Source organism: Hippopotamus amphibius, chromosome 4 (genome assembly GCF_030028045.1).
Source record: "Hippopotamus amphibius kiboko isolate mHipAmp2 chromosome 4, mHipAmp2.hap2, whole genome shotgun sequence".
In the NCBI taxonomy this organism is placed as follows: Eukaryota; Metazoa; Chordata; class Mammalia; order Artiodactyla; family Hippopotamidae; genus Hippopotamus; species Hippopotamus amphibius.
Window position 1 is genome coordinate 151,429,783 of NC_080189.1, and position 25,564 is coordinate 151,455,346.

General features: G+C 51.7%; 1 protein-coding gene across 1 annotated transcript in view; it reads right to left on the reverse strand.

Moving 5' to 3' along the window:
* The window catches only part of SPTB (spectrin beta, erythrocytic), a 62,259-nt gene extending 41,685 nt beyond the window's left edge, over positions 1-20,574 (reverse strand). The window contains exons 1-8 of the mRNA XM_057733717.1: positions 20,421-20,574; positions 6,105-6,256; positions 4,663-4,836; positions 3,582-3,673; positions 3,105-3,185; positions 2,318-2,433; positions 1,823-1,935; positions 833-1,020 (exon numbers count right to left, since the gene is read on the reverse strand). Of these exons, the coding sequence (XP_057589700.1) occupies positions 833-1,020; positions 1,823-1,935; positions 2,318-2,433; positions 3,105-3,185; positions 3,582-3,673; positions 4,663-4,836; positions 6,105-6,256; positions 20,421-20,568 (1,064 nt within the window). The 5' untranslated portion in view covers positions 20,569-20,574. The remainder of the gene's footprint in view (positions 1-832; positions 1,021-1,822; positions 1,936-2,317; positions 2,434-3,104; positions 3,186-3,581; positions 3,674-4,662; positions 4,837-6,104; positions 6,257-20,420) is intronic.
* Positions 20,575-25,564: the final 4,990 nt, after the last annotated feature.

The following is a 25,564-nucleotide window of genomic DNA, read 5'->3' on the forward strand; positions in this document are numbered from 1 at the left end:
ACCCCTGTGCGCAGGGCCTGGTGGACTCATGGGGCATGTTATCTGCATTGGATTTAGGGCTTTAAAAGTGGGTTAGTGTCAGGCCAGAAATCAGATACTTGTTTGTAGCACATTCTAGACTCCGTGTCTCACCTTTCCCTGTTTGCGAGTCATGAATGAAGGAGTGGAGGAGGAACAAGGCAGAGGGTAGCACTGATGAGCTGGAAATCTGTGTCTGGGGAGCTGGACAAGCTAAGGGCGGGTGAGCAGGAACACCGTGTGTGTGTGTGTGTGTGTGTGTGCGTGCACGCGTGTGTGCACAGCTGTGTTTGTGTGTGCATATGTGCACGCATGCCCTGCACACACTGGAGTGGAGCAAAGGTCCCGAGAGGCAGGCTAAGTGCTCTGCTGATGGAAGAGCAGTGACAGACGGGAGAGAAAGAAGGATGTGCTTGATGATCAACAAGGCCTCACACGGAGAGTTCTGGGGCTGAGAATGCAGAGGTCATTACTAGAGAACAAACCCGCAGCTCAGTGTGCAGAAGAGAGAGGAACTTTCCAGCACATATTCTTTGAAGAGACTCCGAAGCCTGAGATTTCACTCCTGTTCCCCGTCAGGGATCTGGGAAAGGACTTTCTTTGGCTATGAGTCAGAGGTGACTCAATGCCCATTGCCTGCAGGCTGACAGCTTGGGAGCAAGAAGACAAGACGGGATGAAGTAGGTGACAGATGGGCAGCTCTCTAACCTCCAGAACACGCCTCCTGGACTCCTCCTCCAGGCCCTCCAACCTCTTGGAGGTGGTTTCTCGGCCACTGATGCCCGCCCTCCCCAGTGCCCAGGCCCTTCCTTACTTGGGCGGCTTCTCCACGGTGCGGTAGGTGCTGAAGGCCTGCAGCTGCTGCTGGACACCAGTCAGGGAGTTGGCAAACTTGCGGCTGTTCAGGACAACGATGGTCTGCTCGATCCAGGTAAGCAGGTCCGAGGCCAGCCCGCTGTACTTTTTAATCATCTCCTCGGTCTCAATGGCATGGTCGATCACCTAGAGAACCACCTTATGACTCCTCCTCGTCCGAAGGGTGAGGATGCCAACGAGGATGGCAGTGGGGACTACAATCAAGGTGGTCCTCCTCCTCGCGAGCCCGTGCGTGTTTATGTTGGGTTTGTTCCCTGAGTCCAAGACCACTGCTGAGCACAGGGCAGGACTGGAAGTGGGCCAGCAATGTTAGCAGGGGCCCGGCCGTGCTCGGGATCGGAAGCAGCTCCCCGCTCCCTAACGCTGCAAAAGACTGGAAAGCTCGCTGTGCCAGAGAGGCCAAGGTCCTGTTTATTTAAAGGCGGGTATTAGGGATTGAGAGCTTCCTGGCACTGTCTTCGTGAAATACCAGTGCACGAAGATGAATGAGAAATGGTCCCTACCCTGGAGGAGCAAAGAACCCAGCAGGGGAAAGGAGTCTACGTGAGGGACTGCACAGTGGGGTGGCTCCCTGGTAGGCTGTGGGAGCCTAAGAGGCCCGGAAGCACAATAAACCAACACGTAAAAGCCCATTTTGTTCCTGTGGGAATGTCCATGAGATATGGGTCGCAGGTGCAAGGTCGGCTCAGAGCTACGGGCTAGGACCTCATTAAGGACAGACCATCAACCTGCACTGGGATTCAACTTGGGAGCCATTGACTTGGCAATGCTTGGCTTCAGAGGAAGTTGGTGGGGCATGATCTGCACTCTCCCTCACAGCTGGGGTCCAGACACGATGCTCTCAGGGTAGAAAGGGAGCATCTCAGTCAAGGCCTGCACGTGGCAAGCGGGGAAATGGTGACACTCTGGTTACGCAGCAGCTCGGTACCTTGCCGACGCGCTTGCCCTCCACTGCCAGCACCTTCATCTTGGAGAAGTAGTGGTAAAACGCCACCACGTAGGTAATGATGGATTTCTCATCAGGGTTTTCTGTGAAGACATCTGCAAAGGGAAAGGGTGGGCTCTCAGGACCAACTGGAAGCTAGAAATGTCAGGCTCAAGGGGTTCATCTCCCTGTGTCTCCAGCACAAAGTTCAACTACAGACACCAAGTGACGGGTGAGGGTGGAAGAGGAACGGGGCTGTGCTTTTAGTGAGAGGATGAAATCCATGTTAGGACCACAAAGTATGAAAGAAGGGAGAGGGTGGAAAGACGGCAGTGGGTCTCCAATCAGGCAGGGGAGGTGTCGGGAACCAGCCTGGGTCTGAAGAGCAGGCCGGAGCAGAGCCCTGACCTGGCCACCAGCCCTCACTGTGCCCATGGCTCCGTCAGCACTGCCCGCACGCCTCCAGGCGCCCCGCCGGTCTGGTGGGCGTCGGCTCACCTTCGGGGTCGAGGAGCGGGATGATGCCCAGCTGTCGCTCGGCCACGTCAAACGCGTGCTCCAGGTTGTGCCGGGCATTGGAGTCCTTCAGCTTATCAAAGTCGATCAGGTCAGGCCTGGGGATGAAGCCAGGCTGTTAGAGGGCAGGGGGCATGGCATCTCCCGCCAACAATGCAAAGACCCTGGGCAGATGCAGGGAGGTGGCTGAGCTGGAGAAGTGAGAAGGGGAGATGGGACGGAGGAGGGAGCTGTGAGCACCAGTGATGGGGGAGGGGGATTGAAGGGAGGCAGGACGCTGAGGGTGAGAGGAGAAGGCGTGGCGGGTGTCAACATTCCAGGGAAGCTTAAACAGTAACCTAGGGCTCCCCTGGTGGCACAGTGGTTAAGAATCCACCTGTCAATGCAGGGGACATGGGTTCAAGCCCCGGTCCAGAAAGAGCACACATGGCGCGGAGCAGCTAAGCCTGCGAGCCACAACTACTGAAGCCCGTGAACCCTAGAGCCCATGTGCCACAACTACTGAGCCCACGTGCTACAACTACTGAAGCTTGCATGCCTAGAGCCCGTACTCCACAAGGGAAACCATCACAGTGAGAAGCCCACGCTCTGCAACGAAGAGTAGCCCCCGCTTGCAACAACTAGAGAAAGCCCACATTCGGCAACAAAGACCCAACACAGCCAAAAAGACCCAAAATGATCCCCCAAAACAGTAACCTACACATTAAGTGCAAAGTGAGCAAATCCCCCCAAGGTTCCCTGGCTCCCACAGGCCACTCTCCCCTCTTACCGGTGCTTGTGGATTAGGGCGTTAAAGGCCAGGCCATCCTTCCAGCTGGAGGTGAAGTTGGTGACATTGACGTGGGGGTAGCTGCATCCAAGAGAAACATTAAGACCTCAGAAACAGATTCTTTTGAGGTCCCTACAAGTGTGTGAACCGAGGGCCAACACCTCAGGAGAAGAGTGGACCTGACTCTTCTCGAGCCGCTTCAATAAGAGGGCAATCGTTAAATCACACAAAGAGGCTCCCCCATCAGGTGGGCCCGAGACTCTCACCCCCAACAGACCCCACAGTCTGACCCAGGCAACCTTGGGATAGAATCCTATATTCTGGGCCTCTATGAATCAGTTCAGGATAGACTTTGCATCGGTTATGCCCAAGTGGCTACAGTTCTGAGTGATGGTGTCTATGTCCCTTGGGGACAGCGCTGCTTGGGGGGTGCAGGGGGTGGTGAGGACGTGGTAGTGGCTGGTTCCCAGGGCATACCCTGCCGTCTTCATCTGACACCACAACAGCAACGCGTCCTTGGCCGAGCGCGTCTCACGACCTTCCTGAGTCTGGACAACGATGTCCTGAATCTGTGGGCGCAGGAACAAGAGAGGGAAGACTTAGATTTGCATCTGGCCCAGAGCCTCTGTTCTCTCTAGCAGGCCCCCTCCCTCTTTCCTCCTCTGTAACCGTCCATCTGTCGCCAGCCCTGCAGCCGCAACACAGCCTGAGGCCCCAGGTCCTGGAGGACAGCTCCCCTGCCTTAGTCAGCCTCCCCACATCAGAGGAGACACTGCCAGCTCGAAACTCTAAGGGGAGGCTGAGAATAAACAGCACGGCACTCTCATTCCTCCTCGGGAAGTACAATGCCATGTAGACTGTGGAACAGCATGAATGTTGGAGGGTATTGTGTTTTGATGAGCAGCTTCTCTTGCCTTTTCCTGCTCCCCAATTCTGCTGCTATTACTGTCTCATCGTACGCACCCCCAGAGAGTGAGACCGGACACCTGAGACCACGTGGGTGAGATCTTCAGGCCAGGAGCTGTGTGCTATATTCCTTCTTCCCGCCTTTGCCTCCTGCAACTAGGGTCTTTCTGTCCCCAAACCAGCCAACGGGAGGCCCTGCTTTCCTCCCCTTGTGCTTTCTAAATTTCCTTACAAATAACGGACCTTGAATTTCAGGGTGGGAAGAGAAAAGCTTCTGACTAAAAAGCATAAAAGCGGATCTTCTGCACTGTCTTGGCAATTTCTGAACCAAACTATTTTAAAAACCAAAGAGTTATAAATGTGGGGGGAAGGGGACAAAAGTAGGTCCCAGCCAGATCTCAGCCCAGCTACTGATTTCCATCTTCTCTCTCAAAAGACTACGCTACTGACTGAACAGCTTGCCCTGAGCTTCAGCCACTCGGTGATGCACAGGAAGGCTCTTCCTTCCCACAAGCATTGTCCCATGGGAGGTGCTCCTGGCCTCCCAGAACATGCACAAACACTCGCACTTATTCATCATTTCATAAGGTTCCCAAGCCCTGTCTGGCCCAGGGAGGCCCCGTCCACCCCCTCTGCGCCCCTGGAGACCCACTTGGAAACGCAGGATGATGGTCCAGATGAGGCCCAGAACCAGGCGGTGGTTGCCGTCCACGATGTCATGGGAGCCCATGTTCTCCAGGTGCACACGCTGCTCCTTCAGGAACTGTAGGGCCTTGTCCACATTCTCCAGGCAGTGGATACGCATCTTTCCCTTCGTGGGCCTTGGCTGAGGGATAGCATTGCCCCCGTGGGCATGGAAGAACCTCATGGTCACGCCTGCACCAGCTCCTGTCATCAGCATCCACCCTCCACGCCAAACTCCAACTCCCATGCTCACTGCCTGAGACTCCCAATCTTTCAGCAAAGTTCGGAGGTTCCCGCTCTTGAGCACCCAGAGCTCTGCAGGTGGGCTGCATCAGTACTGTTCTCAGGTCTAAACAAAGCCTTCTGACTGGGTGATAAGTGGCATTCAAATACAGTAACACAAAAGGTAGTTAACTGAGCACTTACTATGTGCCAGGCACAGTTCTAGGAAGGATTTACTGCCGGTTGGTGATAAGAATGGCTTTTAGTTTGGTGACTGATAAGGGGTCCATTGTGCCATCTGACCTGCTCCCTTCTCACCCCCCAAATGGCCCCAGCCAAAGCTCAAGGGGACCACCGTTGATGAGTAACTGCGTCATCTGAAGGGTTCTTAGTGGTAACTCTCTCTAGCGGGGTAAGAGGCATTCTTTCACTTCAGCCTCGAGTTGAAAAGGCAACAGATGAATGTGGTACCTTTCATTCAAGCTCTGGGGTCGCAGACTACTACATCAGGTCCAGGTATTATTTTACACATGGGGGAAATGAGGCAAAGAAGGTCCTGCCTGATAGGCCCAAGGTCACAGTGGAAATAACGGAGCAAAACATGAGCCTTGATCTGGTTCTCCTGCAGAGGCAACATTACTGCCAGGTGGGTTACGACTGAAAGGGCCTGTAATCAATTTCCACTTGTTAGAGTGATGGATACACAGGAAAATATCTTCCACACTTTCCTCCTGGTTGCAAGAAGGATGCAGATTTTCCCAGCTGGATAATGGGATCTGTCTTAGCCTGTGCAAGGAGGCTGAGGGCGGGCCTGCTGCAGGCCAGGCACAGATAACCAGATTCCAAGAGGAGAAGGTCAAGAGCTCTGCGTGGCATCTGGGAGGAGCATGAAGGGGTGGGAGCAGCCAGAAGGAGGCACGAAATTCCGAAATGCTTCAGCAAAATTAACAAAAGTTTTGATAATATACTGGATGGAAAGCCATTGCATTAGTGCTGGGACATAGTTAGATGAATACGTTCCGAGAACCCAGCCAGCCACACGGACACCTCATGTCATTAGTATTGAAACCTCCCCAAAGAACAGGAGAACCCTTGGAAGGCCGTGAGAACTGGAGAGGGCCCTGGACCATGTCTTTCCTGAAGAGGGGACGCAGCCCCAGCCACAGGGCCCAGGGAAAGGGGCCTTACCAGCATCTCTCCAGAGAGCACTTCCAGCAGCTTGATAAGCATCCTCCCATCCCGCAGGTCCTTGTAGAGGTCGGTGATGCGGCAGGACACACGTGCCAGGTGCGAGTTCACCCATTTTGTGAAGGTTTTCTTCTGAACAACTTCCCGCTCGTCTGGGTGGGGAGAAGAAACTTGGGTGAGGTGCCGAGGTTGGCAGGGTCCATTTGCAATGTGACATGGGGCTGAAGGATTTTTCACCTTACCCCCAGAGCTGCCCCATCCCTGGCAGAGGAGGTTGGTGTATCTATTCCATCCCCTTCCAAGGAGCACTTGTGACCAGAGCATAGCCTTTAGGTGACACAGGTCCACGTGCCATGACTGGGGCAATGAAGAGTAACTTCCACCACCATGGTACCAAAGCATCCTTAATCTAGTCATTTGCTTCCCTGTGTGCCCGTCAGAATGCTCTGTACCACTGGGCCAGTGAGCTCAGATTTCAATGCCAGGTTCCCCTGTCCACCCATCCAACAAATATCCCCTCTGCCTAGAATGCTCTCTCCTGGTGCCTCCACCCCACCCCACCCTCTTCACCTAACTCCTGGTCATCCTTTAGGAGTCAGTGGAAACAGTGCTTCTCCGGGAAGCTTTTGTGACCCCTTGCCTAGGTTCGGTCGCCCCTTGGGAACCCCGACCCCTGCATCTGCATTTCTCATTCCTCTCTCCTTGTACTTGGATTAGTTGAAATCTCTTTCCTGCAGGCTCCTTGAGCCCAGCACAATCTGTCTGTCTTGTTCACCTCTATAACCCCAAGGCCTGCAACCTGGCACACAGTAGGTCTCCAGAGCTGTACTGTAGCTGACTGTGCAGAGGTTTATTCAGCTCCTACGCCAGGCCTGCTGCTACTTTTATAAAAGTAAAACAAACTGCCTGCCCTCAAGGAGCGGCTGGTAGGTAGAGGAGAAGGGTGAGGATGGAAACAGCGAGATCCTGTGGAATGCGCTATCCACGTGCGGTGAAGGGTAGCGGGGGCTTGGGCGGGGGGCTGTGCGTGGCACTCAGCTCTCCCTCCTGCCCCAGAATGGCAGGTAGGATTTCCCATCTTCAGACCTGGGAAGCCGACATGCCACCCCCAGCCTGAAGCAGCCTCGGCCCAAACCAAGCCTCCGGCCCAGGCTGCACCCGTTCGGGTGGACTACCTTTTAGCACCTGTGTTAAGATAAATACAGTGTACTGTGACATAAATCCTGGTAGCTGTCTGGTGGGGGCTGGGAAGCTTGATCAAGATGCCGGAGAGAGGACAGAGCCTGGGATAGCAGAAAGAATGGGGACAGGGTGAAAGAGAGAGAGAGAAGATGGGCAGAAAAGATAGAAACAGGGAGAGCCCTTTGCTTTAGTGAACCGTCTGTGGCAACCTGCTTCTGGGCGCTCTGGTTGAGGATTCCAGGCGGGAGCTGACCCGGCGGTATGGCTGGGCGTAGGGCCGCAGAGGGTCCCGGGGGAGAGTGTCCAGGCTGGTCACAGCCAGGGCAGACTCCGAGCAGTCCAGCCAGGAGGGAGTGTCAGTGCTGTGGGGAGCAGGCGAAATGTCTGCTCAGCTGAGCCCACACCATGGAAAGGCTGGCTTCTTAAATTATTAAATGTCTGACGTAACAACAACAAAAAGAGGAGCCCAGCCAGCAGGGCCTCAAGGGTGTAATTCCGGCGGCTCCTGAGGCTCACAGCATCCAATTCCTTCCTACTTCATGGCTATTTTGGTGTTAGGAACGCAGACCCTTTATTTGCTTATTCATTCATTCAGCAGTTGTTCACTGTACAGCCATTAGGGGCCAGGCTCTGGGTGGGAGGGGGCATTCAAGGACAGGAAAGAGCCCCTGTCCCTGATGCAGACAAACTCTATTATAAATATGCGTGCTGGAGTCACGTGTAAAGAATTCTATGGAAGCCATCTAAATAAGACTTCCAAGAAGATGAAAAATACTACTACTGACTACACAAATCCATAATAAATATTATAAAATTAAAACAGCACTTATTCATTCTGGGCCTCTGGGCAAAAAAGCCCCCTTTATCTATTGGACCACTTCCCTGATTTCAAGGACTGCTTCAGCAAAATGTAGCTGAAGTTTTGATGATATATTGGACAGAGAGCAATTGCATTTATGCTGGAGCATGTTTAGATTCAGCAGAGCCAGCCTCAGCCCCACGATGCTTTCCCTGGAGACCCGATCTGTTCTGTAAGAGGCTAACCCTTCCCATCTGTGGAGCTTTGCGCAAGGGGCTGGAATTTTTTTGCCCCTTTAGAGGTAAGTGTTTCAAAAAGTCAAAGTCCTTTCTTCCCTTCTCCTTTTGTCTTTAAGAATCTAAAGAGTTCCTTCCGTGGGTGCTGAGACCCATTTATTTGTGCTCAGCAGCGTGTAAGGAAGAGCTTCTAGCTGGGACATGGAACTGAATTCTAGGCTGCTGGGCCTGCACTCATGCTGTGCAGATGCAAATCACCCTCAGATCTCTCTAGTTTTCAACACACTAATAATGCTTCCTGGACCCCAACATGCTGGAGGCGGGTTTAGAGCTCAGGTGGGCGGCCTCCTGGCTGCCTTTTACTTGAAGGCTGGGGTGCACTTACCCAGGGTCCCCAGCACCCTGAAACAGTCTGCAGTGCTGAGACAGGGGAAGGATTCCCAGAGGCTCATGATGGTCATAAGGAGAGGAAGGCCCAGGGGTGGGGATTAATTTCCATCAGCTCGTGGCACTGCCTGCTCCTCATCAGCGCGTCCAGTGCATCCACTCCCGGAAGGCACTCAGGAGAGGCGGGGGGTGAGGGGATGGAGCCAGAGCCAGCTGAGCTGGGAACCCTGGGGGTGCAGACAGGCTGGGGAGGCAGCCGAGCATTGGGCCTGCTGTTTCCAGCGGACCCGGAGCCATCCTGAAGACAACTGCCATGGAAAAGAGGCCTCAGCAAGGCCCTGCCATGGGCCAGACCTTATTTCCGGAGCCCTAACCCTGCCAGTGCAGGGAAGGGGGCAAGTCCACTAGCACCGCCTGACTCAAAGCCACCGGAACCTCAGAAAATACTCACGTCTCTGCAACCATCCAGCTCAGGGCCTCTCTATTGGCTGTCTGTTCCTCTCTCCTTTCCTTCCTAGGCTGTGGCCATCCTCCTGCTTCCCTACAAAACTCCCCTTCCTCTCTGACCAGCTAGCTAGGATTACTGGCTACTGTCTGGGTATTGTGATTGAGTGCTCTTTTTTTTTTTTTTTTTAAATAAATTTATTTATTTATTTATTTATTGGCTGTGTTAGGTCTTCGTTGCTGTGCGAGTGCTTTCTCTAGTTGCGGTGAGCGGGGGCTACTCTTCACTGCGGTGTGCGGGCTTCTCATTGCGGTGGCTTCTCTTATTGTGGAGCATGGGCTCTAGGCACATGAGCTTCAGTAGTTGTGGCGTGGGGGCTCAATAGTTGTGGCTCATGGGCTCTAGAGCACAGGCTCAGTAGTTGTGGTTCATAGGCTTAGCTGCTTCACAGCACGTGGAATCTTCCTGGACCAGGGTTCGAACCCATGTCCCCTGCATTGGCAGGCAGATTCTTAACGATTGCACCACCAGGGAAGTCCCCCTTTCTTTTATATGTCCCTTCAAAGGTTTAGTGTGAGGTCAAATACACCCAACAAAACTCAAGTATTTACCCACTAATGAGTTCACACATGGGAAGTGTTTAAAACAGTACCTGGCACACAGCGCTTGCGGTAAATTTAACCTCTCTGTTATCATTGCTGCTGCTATCGTCACTGCCTGCAGGGCCCAGATGCTGCAGGGAGTACGAGGGAGGCTCACTCTCCCCAAGGGCCTGGCATCTCGTTGAGGAAATGAGACACAGACCCACAAATAGTTTTGCAACCACACAAGAGATAAAGGGCAGTTCGTTTAATAATACAAAAGCTGTCACAAGATAATATTGGATTAGTTATCAGATACATGGCACATACATTAAATGGTCAGGGGTCAAAGAGGAGAGAGGTCATTTCTATTTGGAGCGCTCAAGGCGGGGCTCATGAAGAAAACCACTTTGCACAGGCAGAGGAGGAAGGAGAGGAGCCACAAGATGGAATGCATAAAAGGATGGCGTTTGTTCAGGGGTTGCTGACTAGCTACAGGTTAGAAGAAAACATGGGAAAATAGGTTTTAAATCGGATGTGGAAAGCCTTGAAGGAAAAGCTAAGAAGTTTAGATTTAATCCTAGAGGCGACAGGAACCACTGAAGGGGTGGCAGGATCATTCCCTGAAACAGGAATTTGGAAAATCCCCAATGATAATAAAAAGACAAAACATTTCAGCTTATATTTAAAAACAATTGTGCAAAATCTACATAACTCTATAAAGTCTCCCAAGGCACACCAAAGAGTTGAACAAATGGAAAAATCACACCCAATTCTTGAACAGGAAAGCTCAATATCATAAAGATATCAATGTACCCTAAATTTGTGTATTTAATATTATTAAAAAATATTTGTGTTATATAATTCAAATTTGGAGGGAAACTAGACAAATGATTAGAAAATTTGTCACAAAAATAAACAAAAATAGCTAGGAAAGTTTCAGAAAAGAAGAGTAATAGAGGGTAGCCAACCTTCTCAGGTGTTTTTTTTCTAACAAATATTAAAGTACAGTATAAAGCTATAATAATGAAACTGTGTGGTGCTAGCATATGAATATATAGACACATCAGTGGAACAGAAATGGTCCCAAGTATACATAGACATCTAATATCTGATAAAGGTGGAACTTCAAACATGAAGGGGAAAGATGGATTATTGGGTACAGGGTGTTGACAAAGTTAGATGATCATCCAGGAAAAATTAAGTTAAATTCACATCTCATACTCCAGGATAAATTTCACTGGGGTCAAAAATTGAAATGTACAAAACAAAACCATAAAAATACCAAAATCAATCACGATAGAATGTTTTTTATAATGTCAGTGTAGGGAAGGGCCTTCCAACTTTAAAACAAAATCCAAAAGCCATAAAATAAAAGACTGAAAGTTCAACTGCATTAAAAAATTTTTGTGTGAGATAAAATACCATAAGCAAGGTCAAACAAACGAGCAAACGTATTTGTAACATACTGCAAAGGGCTAACTTACCTAGTATGTAAAGAACATCTACAAGTTAATGAAGAAAAAGACCAACAATCCAATAGCAAAATGGACTAAGAATGTGAACAAAGAGTTAACAGAAAAAAAATTATAAGTCTCTTAAATGCATAAAAAGTTGTCCAAGCTATTCTAATAGAAGTACAAATTAAAAGGATACACACACACACACACACAAACCTAATACACAGTCCTTAATTTGTCTCAACAAACTAATCATAAAGGACATCTTCGAGACAACTGGGGAAATTTGAATATGAAGTGGGTATGAGATTGTATTAGGAATTGTTAATTTTATTAGGTGTAATAACAGAAATATAGCTAGGTGTGAAATGCTCTTGTTATTCAGATATTCATACTAAAGTATTATGATAAAATAAAGTATGATAGTAAAATGTCATGATAATCTCCAGTTTACTTTAAAAATACTTCTGTCCCCAAATGGACCAGCAAATATGGCCAAACATTAACAGTTAAATCTAGGTGATGATTCATTATACTTTTATCTCTACTTTCTTGCATGTTTGAAAATTTTCATACTAAAAGTCCAAAAGTAAAATGAAAGTACATCAAGACAGTATGTTTCACTTATCAGATGCACAAAGATCCAAAAGTGTGATAAAATACCATATTGGCAAGGATGTGGGGGAAAAAACATCCATATGTTTCTGGAGAGGGTATAAAAGGCAATTTGGCAAGACGGATCAGAATTACAACTGTACACACTTTTGGACCCAGTAATTCCACTTCTAGGAATTTATCCTTCAGATAGACATACATTTACAAAGTGATCTACATCCAAGTTTATTCATTGTATTTTTGGAAATAGCAGAAGACTCTTGTAAGTGCAAGAATAAAGCACACAAGACTGAGTCTAAAGGTGATCAAAGTTGAACACTAACATGCTGGTTAACTAGATCTGGGTACGTTAATACAAAGGAAGACTACACAGCCATGAAAATTACAATCGGCATGTTTACAGACACAAAAATATTAGAGTATATTGTTCAGTGAAAAACATTCTAAGATTATAGGTAATGTTAACATTTATACACCAACATACACAGTCATGTATCCATAGGCATTACAATATCTATATGGGGTATTAACAACGTCTCTAGTTTTCTCTTTTTTATCTGCTTTTCTAATCTTTCATACACTAAGTATATTCTTGTGTAATAAAAATGTTTAAAGATACAAAAGTAACCACCCTATTTTTAAAAAATAAAATCAAATCGGGTCTTTATATTATACGAAAAGAAAAGTTATCATAGATGAATTTAAATTAAACACTTTTTTTTTGAAGAATGCTGGTTTTGATCTGGGGCTTGAAGATGACGACGCTTTTAGAATGGCAAGGAGGGAAGGAGGGGTCTGGTGGAAACTGGCAAATGAGTGCGTGTGCGTGTGCGTGGGTGTGTGTGTGTACACAGGTGCGTGTTTTGGGGGTGAGGGTAAGATGCAGTCACCATTAGTACCAGAGCAAAGAAGGCAAAGGAGAGTCCAGGGAATATGAACTCTATACTCTAGAAAAAGAAGAGCCAGATAAAGTGACACCTCACTAAAAATCTGTTGGCGGATAAAGGTTCCAACTGCCCTGCACAAATGGGATTGGACAGGGGAGAGGCTGGAGCCCGGAAACCAGCTCTGAGGCGGCTGCAGAAGTCTGTTTGAGGTGCTGTGGCCTCACTGACATGTGAACTATGTTAGTGAAATGACCAGAGCCAAACTGGACAACATCACAGAACAAGGGTCAGCTGGCCCTGGCAGGTGACCACGCTCGGAGGCTGTAGGACAGAAGTAAAAATGAGTTCTGGGCTTTGATCAAAGAGGCTCAAAAGGCTGGTGGTGAAAGGAAAAATAGGAAGAAGTGTCTCAGGTGGGATGCAGAGGAGGAGACAGTGCGCATTGACGGACGTTCAAGAAGCCCAAGTGCTGCAGCCTCCACAGCACAGGCTGATTTTAATACCTGGGATTCCAGTCTTGCCCTGGCACTTCCCGCCGTGAGACCTCCCTCATCTAGAAAGGGAGGTAATAGCTATACCTCACCTACTTCAGAGTGGTTGAAGGGCCAGTGAGATCATCTGGATAAAAAGCACCTAGAACACTAAGCAGCTGTGCAAACACCAAGCACTGTTGTGCACACAGGTGGTGGCTGCATGGAGGGATGACGCTCGCTGAGAACACGAGGCCACAGAAGTCAAGATGGTCCAAGACTCAGCCTCAGCCTAGCTTTTAATGAACAGAGAGAATTTCTGGAGAACCCACTGATTTACTGAAAAGGATCAATTGCCTTCCCCCAAGCCAGGAGCCAAAGCTCCACAGTGCAGGGTAAAGGAGTGTGGTCAGCGCTGCCTCAAGGGAGCTTCTTCCCAGGCTACGAGCTGGAAAGGTCTCCTGCATCATCTGGTTCAAACCCCTTGTTACAGGTGAGGAAGCTGGGGCCGAGAGGAGCAGGAAAGTAAGTTGGCCAAGGTCATCTCACTGGGGAAAGTCCGTGATGGCAGCGGGAGGACAGAAGAATGATGTTGTGGGGATGGACCACTTTCTCCTCCCTGTGGCCACCACGCTGACCCTCACTGCCACCTTCTCTTTCTCGGACTTTCGTGTAGCCTCTCTACAACCTGTTCTCCCCATGGAGGCCAGAGTGATCTTTCAGAGCTAAATGTAACCATGTCACATGAAAAGCACTTTGATGGGCTGGTAGCAGTGCCATCCGTCTAGCCCTTAACTGAAGCCCACAGCCCTCCTCCTGAAAGCCTACAGCTCTCCCTGCTAAAGGCTCCCAAGCTTTGATGCTTCAACTCTGCCATTCCTTTGCAAACAGTCCCCTCATTAAACTCTTCAGCCATCGCTTTCGAGTTTCCTGCTGCATCCTGCCAGGACCTTAAAGATACCCATGGCCTTTAAGGCCCCTGTGATGTGGCCCCAGCCTGCCCCTCCTGTCTCTACCCACCAGTCCTACACTCTCACTCAGACAAGGGCCTTGGGTGAGTTATAAGCTGCGGGTTATGTTATAAATACACAGCTCCCAGTTAATAGCCTTTATCATAATTTGTCATGACACACAGTCTATACGTACAAAGCCACATGTGTGATTATTTGATGTATTTCTCCCTCACGAGACTGTAGGACGAGATGCCCCGGTTGATCCAGTTTCCAGAGCCTGAAGGCCAAAGGGTTTGGAGGCAAAATGCTCCCAGAGACTCAGCTGCTACCAGCCTCCCTGTCATTTTTTCTCAGTGACACGATAAAAAGGGAAAATGAACAATTGCTACAGATGCTCTGAAAACGACACTCTTGGCACCTCTTCAGCCAAGCAGCACACGGGAGGGCAGGGGGAGGCCCACAGGGGGAGAGGGGAGGCGGTGCCGGCTGCTCCCAGGAGCCAAAAGCATAGTCAAGGCCTGGTGTCAGAACCTGCCCTTGGGAACGAAGCCGACAGCCCACAAGGAATGTCCCAAAGATGGAGGAGGCTATTAACACGGCTCACTCAGACTGCACCGCGTGAGGAGGGAACAGAGTCTCATTATCCACCTCGGGGTATTAATATTTGATAAAGCATCTTCCTGATGATAGATAGCAGTCACCCAGAGCAGGGGAACAGCCGTGGTTATGCAAAGCATCCTCAAGGAGGAAGAACAGCTTTTAGCGCGAGGGGACGATGGGAGAAAGCGTCATGTCCTGGGCAGCAGAGACTGCCCTGAGCATGCAGTGCAGGCGGCACGCTGGCCTCCCTTGTAGGCTGGCCGGCACAGGTAATGGCAGTTTTCTCTGCACAGTGGCCTGTCTCGGGGCGGGAAGGAGAACTCACAATGGCTGACCTCCAAGAGAAAGCTGCTGAGTCAATTATTTTTTTTCTTTTGACAGTATATTAAAATGATTGCTGATGATTTAAGATATTTCCGTGAATAGAACATTTCCCCAATATATACTCTCTAAATAGAACTCCATTCTACGTTTTGAAATCGGAGAAGAAAACATTTTAGAAACCTCTCGTTAATGACACCACCTTTGTTCGCACAGGTAGCTTAAGGGAGACATTTGGGCCATGCACACCTGATGCCTTGGTCTCCAGCAGCTGCTTTTGAAACTGTCAACTTAACTGGCTGCCAAGAAGCTGCTGGCCCTCCCCGCACAGCTGTGGTGGAAGCCTGCTCTCTGAAAGACATCATTCACCCTCCGGATACCAAGCCCATTCTCACACAACTGGGACACCTGGGCTCAGCGGCATCCTGGTGCAGGTGGGGAAAGGGGCAGGTGGGAGGAGACAAAGCATCACTTTTTGCCACCAAAGTCAGGAAGGAGTCCCTACCACCCTTTCTAGGGCGTTTCCGGGGGGTCAAGGCCGGTGGGCAGGGAGCAGCAGGGTCTGAGGACCACTGTCCTAGGCTCTGATGGAATACCTTCTGGTCACAGAACTTAACCTTGGGGCCTGGGCACAGTGGGTCTGGAAGACGTCCAAGGTTGAAAGTGGCAGCAACCATGTGCTTCAGAGCACAGGGACACAGCCTGCCGTGCACCCGCTGCCCTGTCGCGCTCTCTGAATTGTCCTCAACCAACCTCATCGCGGGCCTCACCTCATTTCTAGTAAGAAGGCTACAAAGAGAACGCAGAAAGGAAGCATGTCTCTAGTTTGAAACATCACTTGGATTCCAATTTAAAGGCAAAAGCAGAGTGTGCACTTCATCTTAAAAGGGAGGCTCTGTGTAGTCTGTCCCTTAGTAATTGTTCAATGAGCCAAAGAAGGGGAGGAAGGACATGTAGGGTCCTCCCCTCCTGACAGCCTCCTCAGGAGGCCCCAGACTGCTCTCTGCACTGCAGCCTTCCAGATGCCTCTGCACGGAGGAGCTGGAAATCACGCAGCAGGCGGCACTTGGGATGTGGGCATGCTGAGCTGTGTGCATGCGTCAGGCAGTCAGGGGATGTGGGAAGGAGGCTGACGCACAGGTTTCTCTTTTCAGGGCATCTTTCTGTTGCCTTCCTCCCCCGCTGCCCAGTGGGACCACATCTGCCCAAAGGCAGCATCCTCACCCGAATCACAGGGGTCCACAACCAGGTACAAGGGTGTGTGCAGGCAGAGGCCTCCTCTGGGATGAGGGGAGAGGGCACAGAGGGCGGACATTCTGATCAGACATTCCCTGCAGCCTGTAGTGCTTCATCCCTCATCCAGACCCGCAAACGTTTACCTAATGGTGCCCAGGATGCAGGACAGGAAATGGGGTGAGTGACAATGAGGGTGGCTGGAGGAGACACTGGGAACCTTTTTACTGAAACACGAAAGCTGGAACCTGTCTGGAGCGATAGGAACTTGGGCTTTCCAGCTGCTCCCCTTCCTCTAATCTTTCAAAGCAAGTTCAAAAAGTAGGAGGGTGCCAGAGGCAGTCATCAAAGCAGAGAATGGCCTGCTGTTCAGGAAGAAGCCTCAGGACTTACCCACCACTGAACCTCAGGAAGCACTGCCAGCCTTAGAGGCTGACACTGAGAGCAACATCTGTCCAGGGACCTACCAGGCAAATATTCCTGCTGGGCCCCCAACCCTCACCTTGGCATTGCCAAGGTCAAATCCATCCCCATCCAGGAGCCTCCTGCAGTGTTTTCTTACACCCCGCCCCCGCCCCCCCCCTTTAGTCAGGCTGATCCACAGTTTCAAATCCAGAGTAATTCATTCTAGAGAGAAGTCAGGTATTTGTATACCAACATGGCAGTTTCCAGGCAGAAGAACCAGATGACTTATTTATTTCAACTCTGCGAGGAAGAGCTGGGAATGGTTTGAAAGGCAGAATAGGGAGTGTTTCCTTTGGAGCTGAGAAGAAGATGACTTAAGAGGCAGAATAGATGGAGTCCGGTTAACCAAATGCAAGTGTTCTAACCATGGGTCTAACCGGGTAGAGCGGCCACACCAGCAAGAGCATCTAACAAGGCCTCATCGTCTTTTGGTTTCTTGGGCCTTCCTGTCACCTAGCTAATGGCAGAGACACACCTGGGATCCGGGCTGGCTGCCTAAGGAGAAAGATCTGCACAGCAGGGGGCTTCATCCCCATGGCCATTGGGTCCCTGGGGACCAAGCCAAGTGCTCCAAGTGCAAACATTAGCCTAATTTCACTGGTCCCTGGATCTTTTTTTCCAACCCAAGCCTTCCAAGATGAAGGAGGATGGGGGTTAAGAGGGAAGAAACTGGCCCTAGAACAGGCCAAGGTAACTGGGATATTGACTGAGCTAATGATCTTGAATGTCTGAAACTGGGAGACCAGAAGGGACAGAAAGATACTATTCCTGGGAGTTCCCTGGTGGTCCGGTGGTTAGGACTTGGTGCTTTCACTGACGAGGGCCTGCATCCAATCCCTGTTCAGAGAACTAAGATCCCACAAGTTGCTCAGCCAAAGAAGAAAGAAAGAAGGAAGGAAGGAAGGGAGGAAGGAAGGAAGAAAGGAAGATACTATTCCTAAGAAGATTGCCTAACTTTCACCTAGTATTTTATTAATAAAAAACTTTCATAAACCTTATCTTACTTGATCTTCACAACAACCTTGGGAAAATACTACTGTTTTCATTTTGTAAAACAGGAGGTTAATTGAACTGTCCTCCATGGCAGTAGCATTAGTGGTGGAACCAGGACCCGAATCTGGTTTTGTGACATTTTCCTCTTTGTCCTAGGACCTTCAATTTCAGGTGGAAAAGGCCAAGCCAACATCTCCAACCCTTCCACGTACACCTATATGCAGGTCACCACCATCTTATAAGAAATACAGGGCTGTGTGCCTTCCTTGCCGTAGTACCCCTAGAAGCGGGGAGTGGCCTCGGAGCAGGCTGAAATGGGGGGAGCAAAGGCAGCTTCTGCTCCCTAAGCGTCTTTGGAAAGGCTGACCCCAGCCTAGACCGCTAAGGCAGCCCCAAAGACGGCGCTGAAGAGAAAAACGTCACGAAGTTAAAACCAGTGGAGAGACAGGTGTGGGAGACGATGCTCCCCTCCTCTGCTCTGCCTGCCCGCCAGGATGGCCCTTCCAGCCACTCTACTTTGGATCTTCTCAAAGCTTTAGCTTCTCCCACAGGTCACTCAGAGTGGACTCTCAGGAGAGGAAAGTCAGTAATCTGGTTAAGGTCTTCTTTGTTTTAAAAAGTCCTAAATGGACCCCAAACTTGCGTGCTTACTTGTTAGCCAGATATTCTACATGGCTAAGATCCAGGCACACGACTCTACGCTCTGTGGTTCTGCTCCTCCTGGGGGGCTTTCAGATGCTCTGATAGATGAGATGCACACTCGTAGTGAGGACCAGGTAAGGCTGATGGAGGCCCTTTCCTGATCAACCTGCTCAACCCACTTCCCTTCCATCAGTTTCCCAGGCTGCGCATTGATCAGACCAGGCCACCATATATATCGGGCAACTGGACCAACTCTTAGCCCATCGGCCTGTCAGAACCACACACAACCTTCACTCCCCAGCCCGAGGGCCACCTCCTCCACGGACAAGTCCCTAATTCTCCCTGCATCTCCCTCTTTGTGCTCTCACTGCTATTTAATTATGTCTTTCCCACAGCTCTCTAATTCTACTCGTGCTAATTAATTATGAACAGTGTTCATTTCCCTAATAGATCATAAACTCCTCAGAGACAGATACTATGTTGAATTCATCTCTGTTCCCCTCCTCTCCACGTTCATGTCTGGGGAGGGGTTTAGCTTTACACATAGAACGAATACGACTGATAATTGTTAAAACAGAATTTACCTCGGTTTCTTAAAAAACAGGTTATCTGTGAAACATAAAAGACAGTCAAACTCCAAGCTGTTCTTTGGCAAACTTTACGGAATATGGTACCCTTCTCCCTCCAGCTGTATCCCAGGATCCCTGCAGCCAGACCCAGCCAGCACAAGACACAAAGGTCACCAGACAGGCAAATTCCAAGTTTGGTTACTTAAAGAAGTTAAAATTACATAAGCAAAAGCAAGGGGTTGGTGCTGTCGTACATCCCCAAGGAAAACCAAGGAAGGATTCTGCAGGGCAAGGGATGGTGAGGAGGAGATGAGGAAGAGGAAAGGGAGTTTCCTGCAAAGAGTAAGGACCAAAAGGGTGATGGCTGAGACCTGAAAAGACTCCCCACCACGACAAGGGAATGAGATACCTCATCCTTTTTACAGACACTTTTACAGGCCCAGACATGCCTGAGGTGAAAGGTCATCATGGTCTTAGAGGGGCCCTGCTCATGCCTCAAGGTCAGTTGGAGACCAGGCACCTGGAACCACCAGGAACCTCAGAGAGGACCATGAGCGAGGAGCGGTGGGGGAATCACCCCAGAGAGTGCCTATGGGAAAGGTGGTGCCCTTCAAACAAGGCGAAGATGGAGCAGTCCGTGACGGGGGAACAAGCCCGATCTGGGCAATCACTGGTGCAGCAGATGAAGGAAGCCACCCCTTTCCCCGTACAGACCCACACACGACCCCACGTAACCCCAGCTTCCTTTGTAGGGTCAGAACACAGCTACCCTGCCTTGAGCAGGGCTCCAGGGAGGCAATGGTCACAGGGGTTGGAGGGCGGGAAAAGTCCCAAGAATCAGACCTCAGCCAGGAGGGGGACAAGAAGCCATTTCTACTAGAGAGAAAACATTCCCTCTCTCTCTCTCTCTCTCACACACACACAAATCTATCATGAATCTGCTAAGTAAAAATCTAATTCCAGTTTAAGGATAAGAGGTTTAGTTCAGAAAATCCTCCTTTCTGAGGCTGTGTGGGGAAGATGTTATCTGTTCTCAGTTTCCTATCAAATCACCCTTTCCTTTTGGGGCCACAGAGAAGAGGACAATTCCTCTACCCAGGACCAGGCAGGAGATCGAGGTACAGAATGAGGCCCACACACATTTGCCTGGCCGCCGGCCCACCCCTCACACACTCCTTCGCCCAGACGTTCTCTCACGTCTGACTGTGGCCATAGGTCACTCAGGACAGAGGCAGAGGCCAGGGCCCACTTGGCATCCCCTCCCGCCTGGGAGGAAGTGGGGGGCGTGTGCGAGGAGAGGCTGCCCGATCTGTGCCCCCTCCCGAGGGGCCCTGGCCTCCGAGCCCCACAGCCATGTCTCCATCCCCGCCCTGCCAGGGCTCACGCCCGCGCACACAGAGGATTCAGCACAGGTGGGGAGGGCAGGGACCCTCAGGACCAGGAGAGCCGCTCCCCAACCCCCACGCCCCGAAGAGTACCTGCCAAGGCCTTGATCCGGGACCTCTCAAAGAGCCTGGCTGAGCTGTTGTCATTGTCCAGCTCATCGTCCGGGGCATCCCAGCGGGCATTGATGCGGCTGTACGGCGGCTGGTTGCCCACGTTTTCAAACTCCGTGGCCGATGTCATGTCAGCAGGCTCTCAGCAGCTGCGCCGGCCTCAGTCTTCATGGAAGAGGCCCTGGGGGCGGACAGCAACATCGTCAGAGGGTTAGCGCCCACCCCCTTGGACTTTGTCTCGGGGGAAACTTATCTGGAGCATCCAACAGGAGTAGATCCTTGTGGGAGCAGCACGCAGCGCCCCCCCCGCCTGCCCAAGCTTCCTACGCAGGGTCTCTGGGTCGTTGGATATAAAACATTACAGCAGCAACAGCAGCGACGGGGCCAGTGGCGGCAGGGACGGAGAGCTGCGCGCGGCAAGGGTCAGGACGGCCAGCAGGTGGAGACGTCGGTCGAGGCGAGCCCGCTGCCTCCAACCCCGCGGCCACCAAGGGGAGTGGCTCTCCTGGGAGCTGGAGGCTGGCAGGGAGGAGCTGGGAAGAGCAGCCCCACCCTGGGGCCTGGGGCCGGGACCCAACCTGGCGGGGTCAGGGCAGGAGAGGGGAGAAGCTGGGAGCCGGCTGCGTCCGACTCAAACATGAATCAGTGGGAAGAGAGACGAGCACGAGCTTCAAGATGCCACCGATGCCACCAGCCCTGGAAGCGGCACTGGGGAAAGTTAACTCCTCCCAGAGGCTGCCCAAGAGCCCTCCGCGTTCTTTCCCTGCAGCGAGCATTCAGAAAGCTGGGCTCTTGGTTCTGCCTTCTCTGAAGTGCGCCCGGGTGCTTGGACAAGTTCTCCTGTTGCAACCCAGGACGGGCATGATGGTGGGGCGGGGTGGTGAGGCGATCCCACTGACAACAGAGCCACGTGCGCTCATCTGCGCCGGGAACACGGGCATCAGGAGCGCTGCGTCCTCACTCGCCTGTCAGGTATCACGTTCACTCATTCATTCATGATTAATTCAAATATGCTCCAAGTCCCATCGAGGTGGCAGGCACTGTGCCGGGCAGTGATGAGTAAGACAGGAAGGGCCCTGTTCTTGTGGAGCTTATCCTCTGGCAGCGAGAGAGATGGTTAAAGAAGCAATTACAATCAGGCGTGATGTTGTGCCGCAACTGGGAAAGGACGAGGGAGCCCGAGGGACTCCTGCTAGAGGCTGGGTGTCAGGGGAAGGAGCGTTTAAGCTGATTCCTAGAGGAAGCATGGAGGCATCCTGTAAAGGGACACATGGAAAGGAACGAGTCCAAACAAAGGGAATAAAGAGCAGGTGCAAAGTTCGGAAGGTAGGAAAGGGCGTGGCAAAATTTAGGAACCTTACGATGTAACTGGAGGTGAGGGCAAGGTCAGGGAGAAAAGCGGGATGGGAGAAGCCAGGCTGGGTCCTGAATGTCCTGGGCCTTTGGAACAAGACTGCCTTCCCTTCGGTCTTAACTTCCTCATCTGTACCTGCCCTTCAGTCATCTCCCCAGGGATCTCTCCAAGATCCAGTCTATAGCAGAGAACAGGGAGCCCAGAGCCTTCCTATCCAAGAGAACGAAAGGGGTGGGGGTGGGGAGGCTGTGAGGCAGACAGATGACAAGTGTCCACAACTAGTGAGCTGTGAGCGTGTGCACACACCATGCACACACACACATCACACACTCAGTCCAACACCCACCCACCCAAGTAGGCACACGCTTGAGGAAGAAATGAAGCAAGCTCACCAATCCAGGCGTAACTGCAGCGCCAGAGCCCTTATTTTCCAGACAGAATCACTTCAGGCTCTTTCTCCCCCATCTGATTAGTCCATCCCACCCAGGAGCTGGAATCATCCACCCTAGCTGCACAAGGGAGGAAACCAAGGCCTCCTAGGATAAGGCCTCCCCAAGGTCATCTCGGGAATTACTGCGGCGCCTGGGAAGAGAACACTTTTTTCCCCGTGGAGCGGGCAGGCAGATTCTAGGGAAGCCGGTCGGGAAAGAACATGGCACACGGGGACAGAGGGCATTCCTCAGCTTCCAGGGCTTGGCCAAGGCGTTTGCTACTCGGGGGGAGGGTGGGTAAAGGTGGGGGAGCCGGCCATCACCCCGCGAGGTATGCCCCGTGACTCCAGGCCTGGGACCCAGCACCCCCTCGTCCCTTCTGACAGCCTGCAGTCTTCCACAGACAGGCGTGCCGCTTCCAGGGCTGAGAGGTCCCACTCAGCTGGCCGGACAGAGGTGGCTGGGAGGGACCCCCCCCCCCAGCCTTTCCCCGCTTCCCATAAGGGAGACCACCACCAGCTTGGAGCTGTGAGCGGGAGAGGGACGCACAGGCTGAGCGTCGGCCCCTGGGCGGGGCCGAGCTGCCGGGGCAGCAGGCGAGGTGAGATCAGATCCCGCGTGCAGGAGGTAACCGGACCCTGGCTCTCCTCCTCGTCTCGGGCTATTTTTAAGAGTGGCTGAGAGAGGCCCAGGCCGCGGGGCCCGGGGAGTGAGATTACCTTTGCTGCGGCTCCGTAAATAAGTCTGCCCCAGAAAGATGAGCCTGAGCGGGCAGACCCGCAGGCCCGGCGTTCAAGACAAGATTGATGGCCCCGGGTGCAGAAGAGCAGCCGCTCGACAGCAACTCATCCTGCTTAAAAACGCCGTGCCTCCTGCGACCGCCGCTCAGGAGGCAGCAGCCAGGAAGCAGCTCTGCCGGGAACGTGCAAAAAAAACACATGTGCGTGTCTAAATACACAACTCGAGGTGTTTTTTCCTTTTTTTGAGAAGGGTCAGGTCCCTGAAGACAAACACGAAGGAAAGAGATTCAGAAACTAAAGAGAGGCCCTCTTCCTCCTGCCCCCACCGAGCCGTGCCCACCCCAGCGGCCTGCCCAGATGGCATCCCATCAGGGCCAAGGGGGTGCGGGCGGGCCAGTGTGCTCCGTGGCAAGGGAAGAATCAGGTGTTAGAGGCAGAAGAGAAGAAAATAAGAAATCAGGAAAGCTACCGATGGTTATTCCAGGAAAACAAAACAAAACAAAACAAAGCATGCCTAAAATCAAATTCAACCCAAGGTCACCCATAACTGTTACTAGGGCCCTTCAAAGGCTTGGCAATAAAGACACCACCAGGACTGAAAAGAAGAGCATATGCTGGGAACACATGCTGGGGACCCCTAACCAAATGCGGGGTCATGGAAGTGACATTTAAGTTGATATCAGAGGGGAACTTGGAGCGGAGGCGACTCAGTCCTCAGGATGTGTCATCCCTGCAGCCACACTAGCCCTCCGTGAGGATGGCAGAGAGCAATTACAAGGCTAACAATGGGCCCCAAACTGCACCTCGCTTCCTTGCCAGCAAACCCAGGGAAAAAGGTATCAGAAGTAGTTCCATGTTCATTTGCTCCCCAGTTCACCCTGAAGCCCTCTAGGAGCCCTTCTCGTAATCCACCAGACCCTCGTCAGACTGCAGGTGGGTCTCCTCTTGTCTGTGGGACTCTGTGCCCAGGAGAGCCTGCCTTCCCTGTCCATCCGCCTGCCTGTCCGGCAGCTGGGCAGGCCCATCTCCAAAAGCACAAGCCTCACCCGGTGAGCTTCTGCCACCCCCGACCCCAGGCGACAGTTTGAGTGGGATGGGTCCCTAGAAGCCCTGCCCACAGCTCAGTGCTGGAAAGCCCACGTGATGGCACAGCGCGCTCCCCTGCAGGAGGAGCGCCTGCCTGGGAGACGGGTTTCACAACAGCGCTGATGCAACCCACAGCTCCGCCCTTCACTCGTGTGCCCAGGGACCGTCCGCTTCTGAGAGCAAGTGTTAGGCCTCGGAATTTCAACCCCACGTGCTATGCCCAGTTAATCCCCAGGGCGGGTAAGATCCCAGGAAGTGGCTGCCATGGCCCCTCCTTTGCCCGCCTGCAGGGTGCTGCCGGAGCCCTAGTTAGACCTCACTTCAGCCCTTCGCACAGCGCTGAGCAGAAGAGGATGTGTGTTCTTTTCTTTCCCTCCCAGCCCTATCCCCTCTTTCCTAGACCACACAAATGTGAGCAGCAACAAAGTTCAGGAGTGAGAAATGGGGGAAATACAGGCTGATGCTCTGTCTCCTTAGCAGGGTCACTTAGCAGGCAATAGCTTAAATACAGTCTTCCTTAAACAGAGAATTTAGATCCCCTCTATCTTTATTTTGTTTTAGCTGTAAGGTTTGACCCCCCCACTTGCTTCCTATTTTGTTCTGCCCCTTTTATGCTACCCCTAACCTGCTTTTATATGTTGGGTCATTGTTGCTGCACACAGGCTTTCTCTAGTTGTGGCGAGTGGTGGCTACTCTTTGTGGGGCTGCATGGGCTTCTCATTGCGGTGGCTTCTCTTGCTGTGGAGCACAGGCTCTAGGCGCACAGGCTTCAGTAGTTACGGCTCGCCGGCTCTAGTGCTCAGGCTCAGTAGTCGTGGTGCAGGGGCTTAGTTGCTCTGCGGCATGTGGGATCCTCCCGGCCCAGGGATCGAACCCATGTCCCCTGCATTGGCAGGCGGATTCTTAACCACTGCGCCACCAAGGAAGTCCCACCCTACCCTGCTTTAAATATGTTTTGGTACTATGGCAACCCAGGTCAGAAGATTAAATCCTAAAGTTTCCCTGGAACTTTTCTGCCAATGCTTTTACCAAAACAGAACATCCTTCTACTCCCTTTGATCGTAATCTCATCGTGTAGTCATAGACCCCTTAAAGAAGAGTTAAATACATAAACACTCACTAAAACAGCACAAGAACCAGTGAGCCGCCCAGTGCAGAGTACTCTAAATCTATCTCCAGTTCCAACTTCCTCCCCATCCCCCAGCTCCAGTCTGGCACCTCCATCTGTCTAGCAGACGTCTTCACTTAGAAATTACGGCTCAGTCTCAGTATGGCTAAGACTGAGCACACAGCTCCCAGCACAGCAGAGCAGGGGAGTTTCAGGACCATGGGGTGACAGTGAGGCCAGGTACGCATACCACCTGTGGGTGACCTTTCCAGCAGATGGACATCACCAGCAGTGCCTGGGCCAAGCTGCTGCCCCTTCCCAGAGCACACTCTGCTTTCCCACGTTGTACAGTTCCCGTTCCGACCCAGCCTGGCTTCCAGTCCATCATTAGCAGGGTGTGGTTCGGG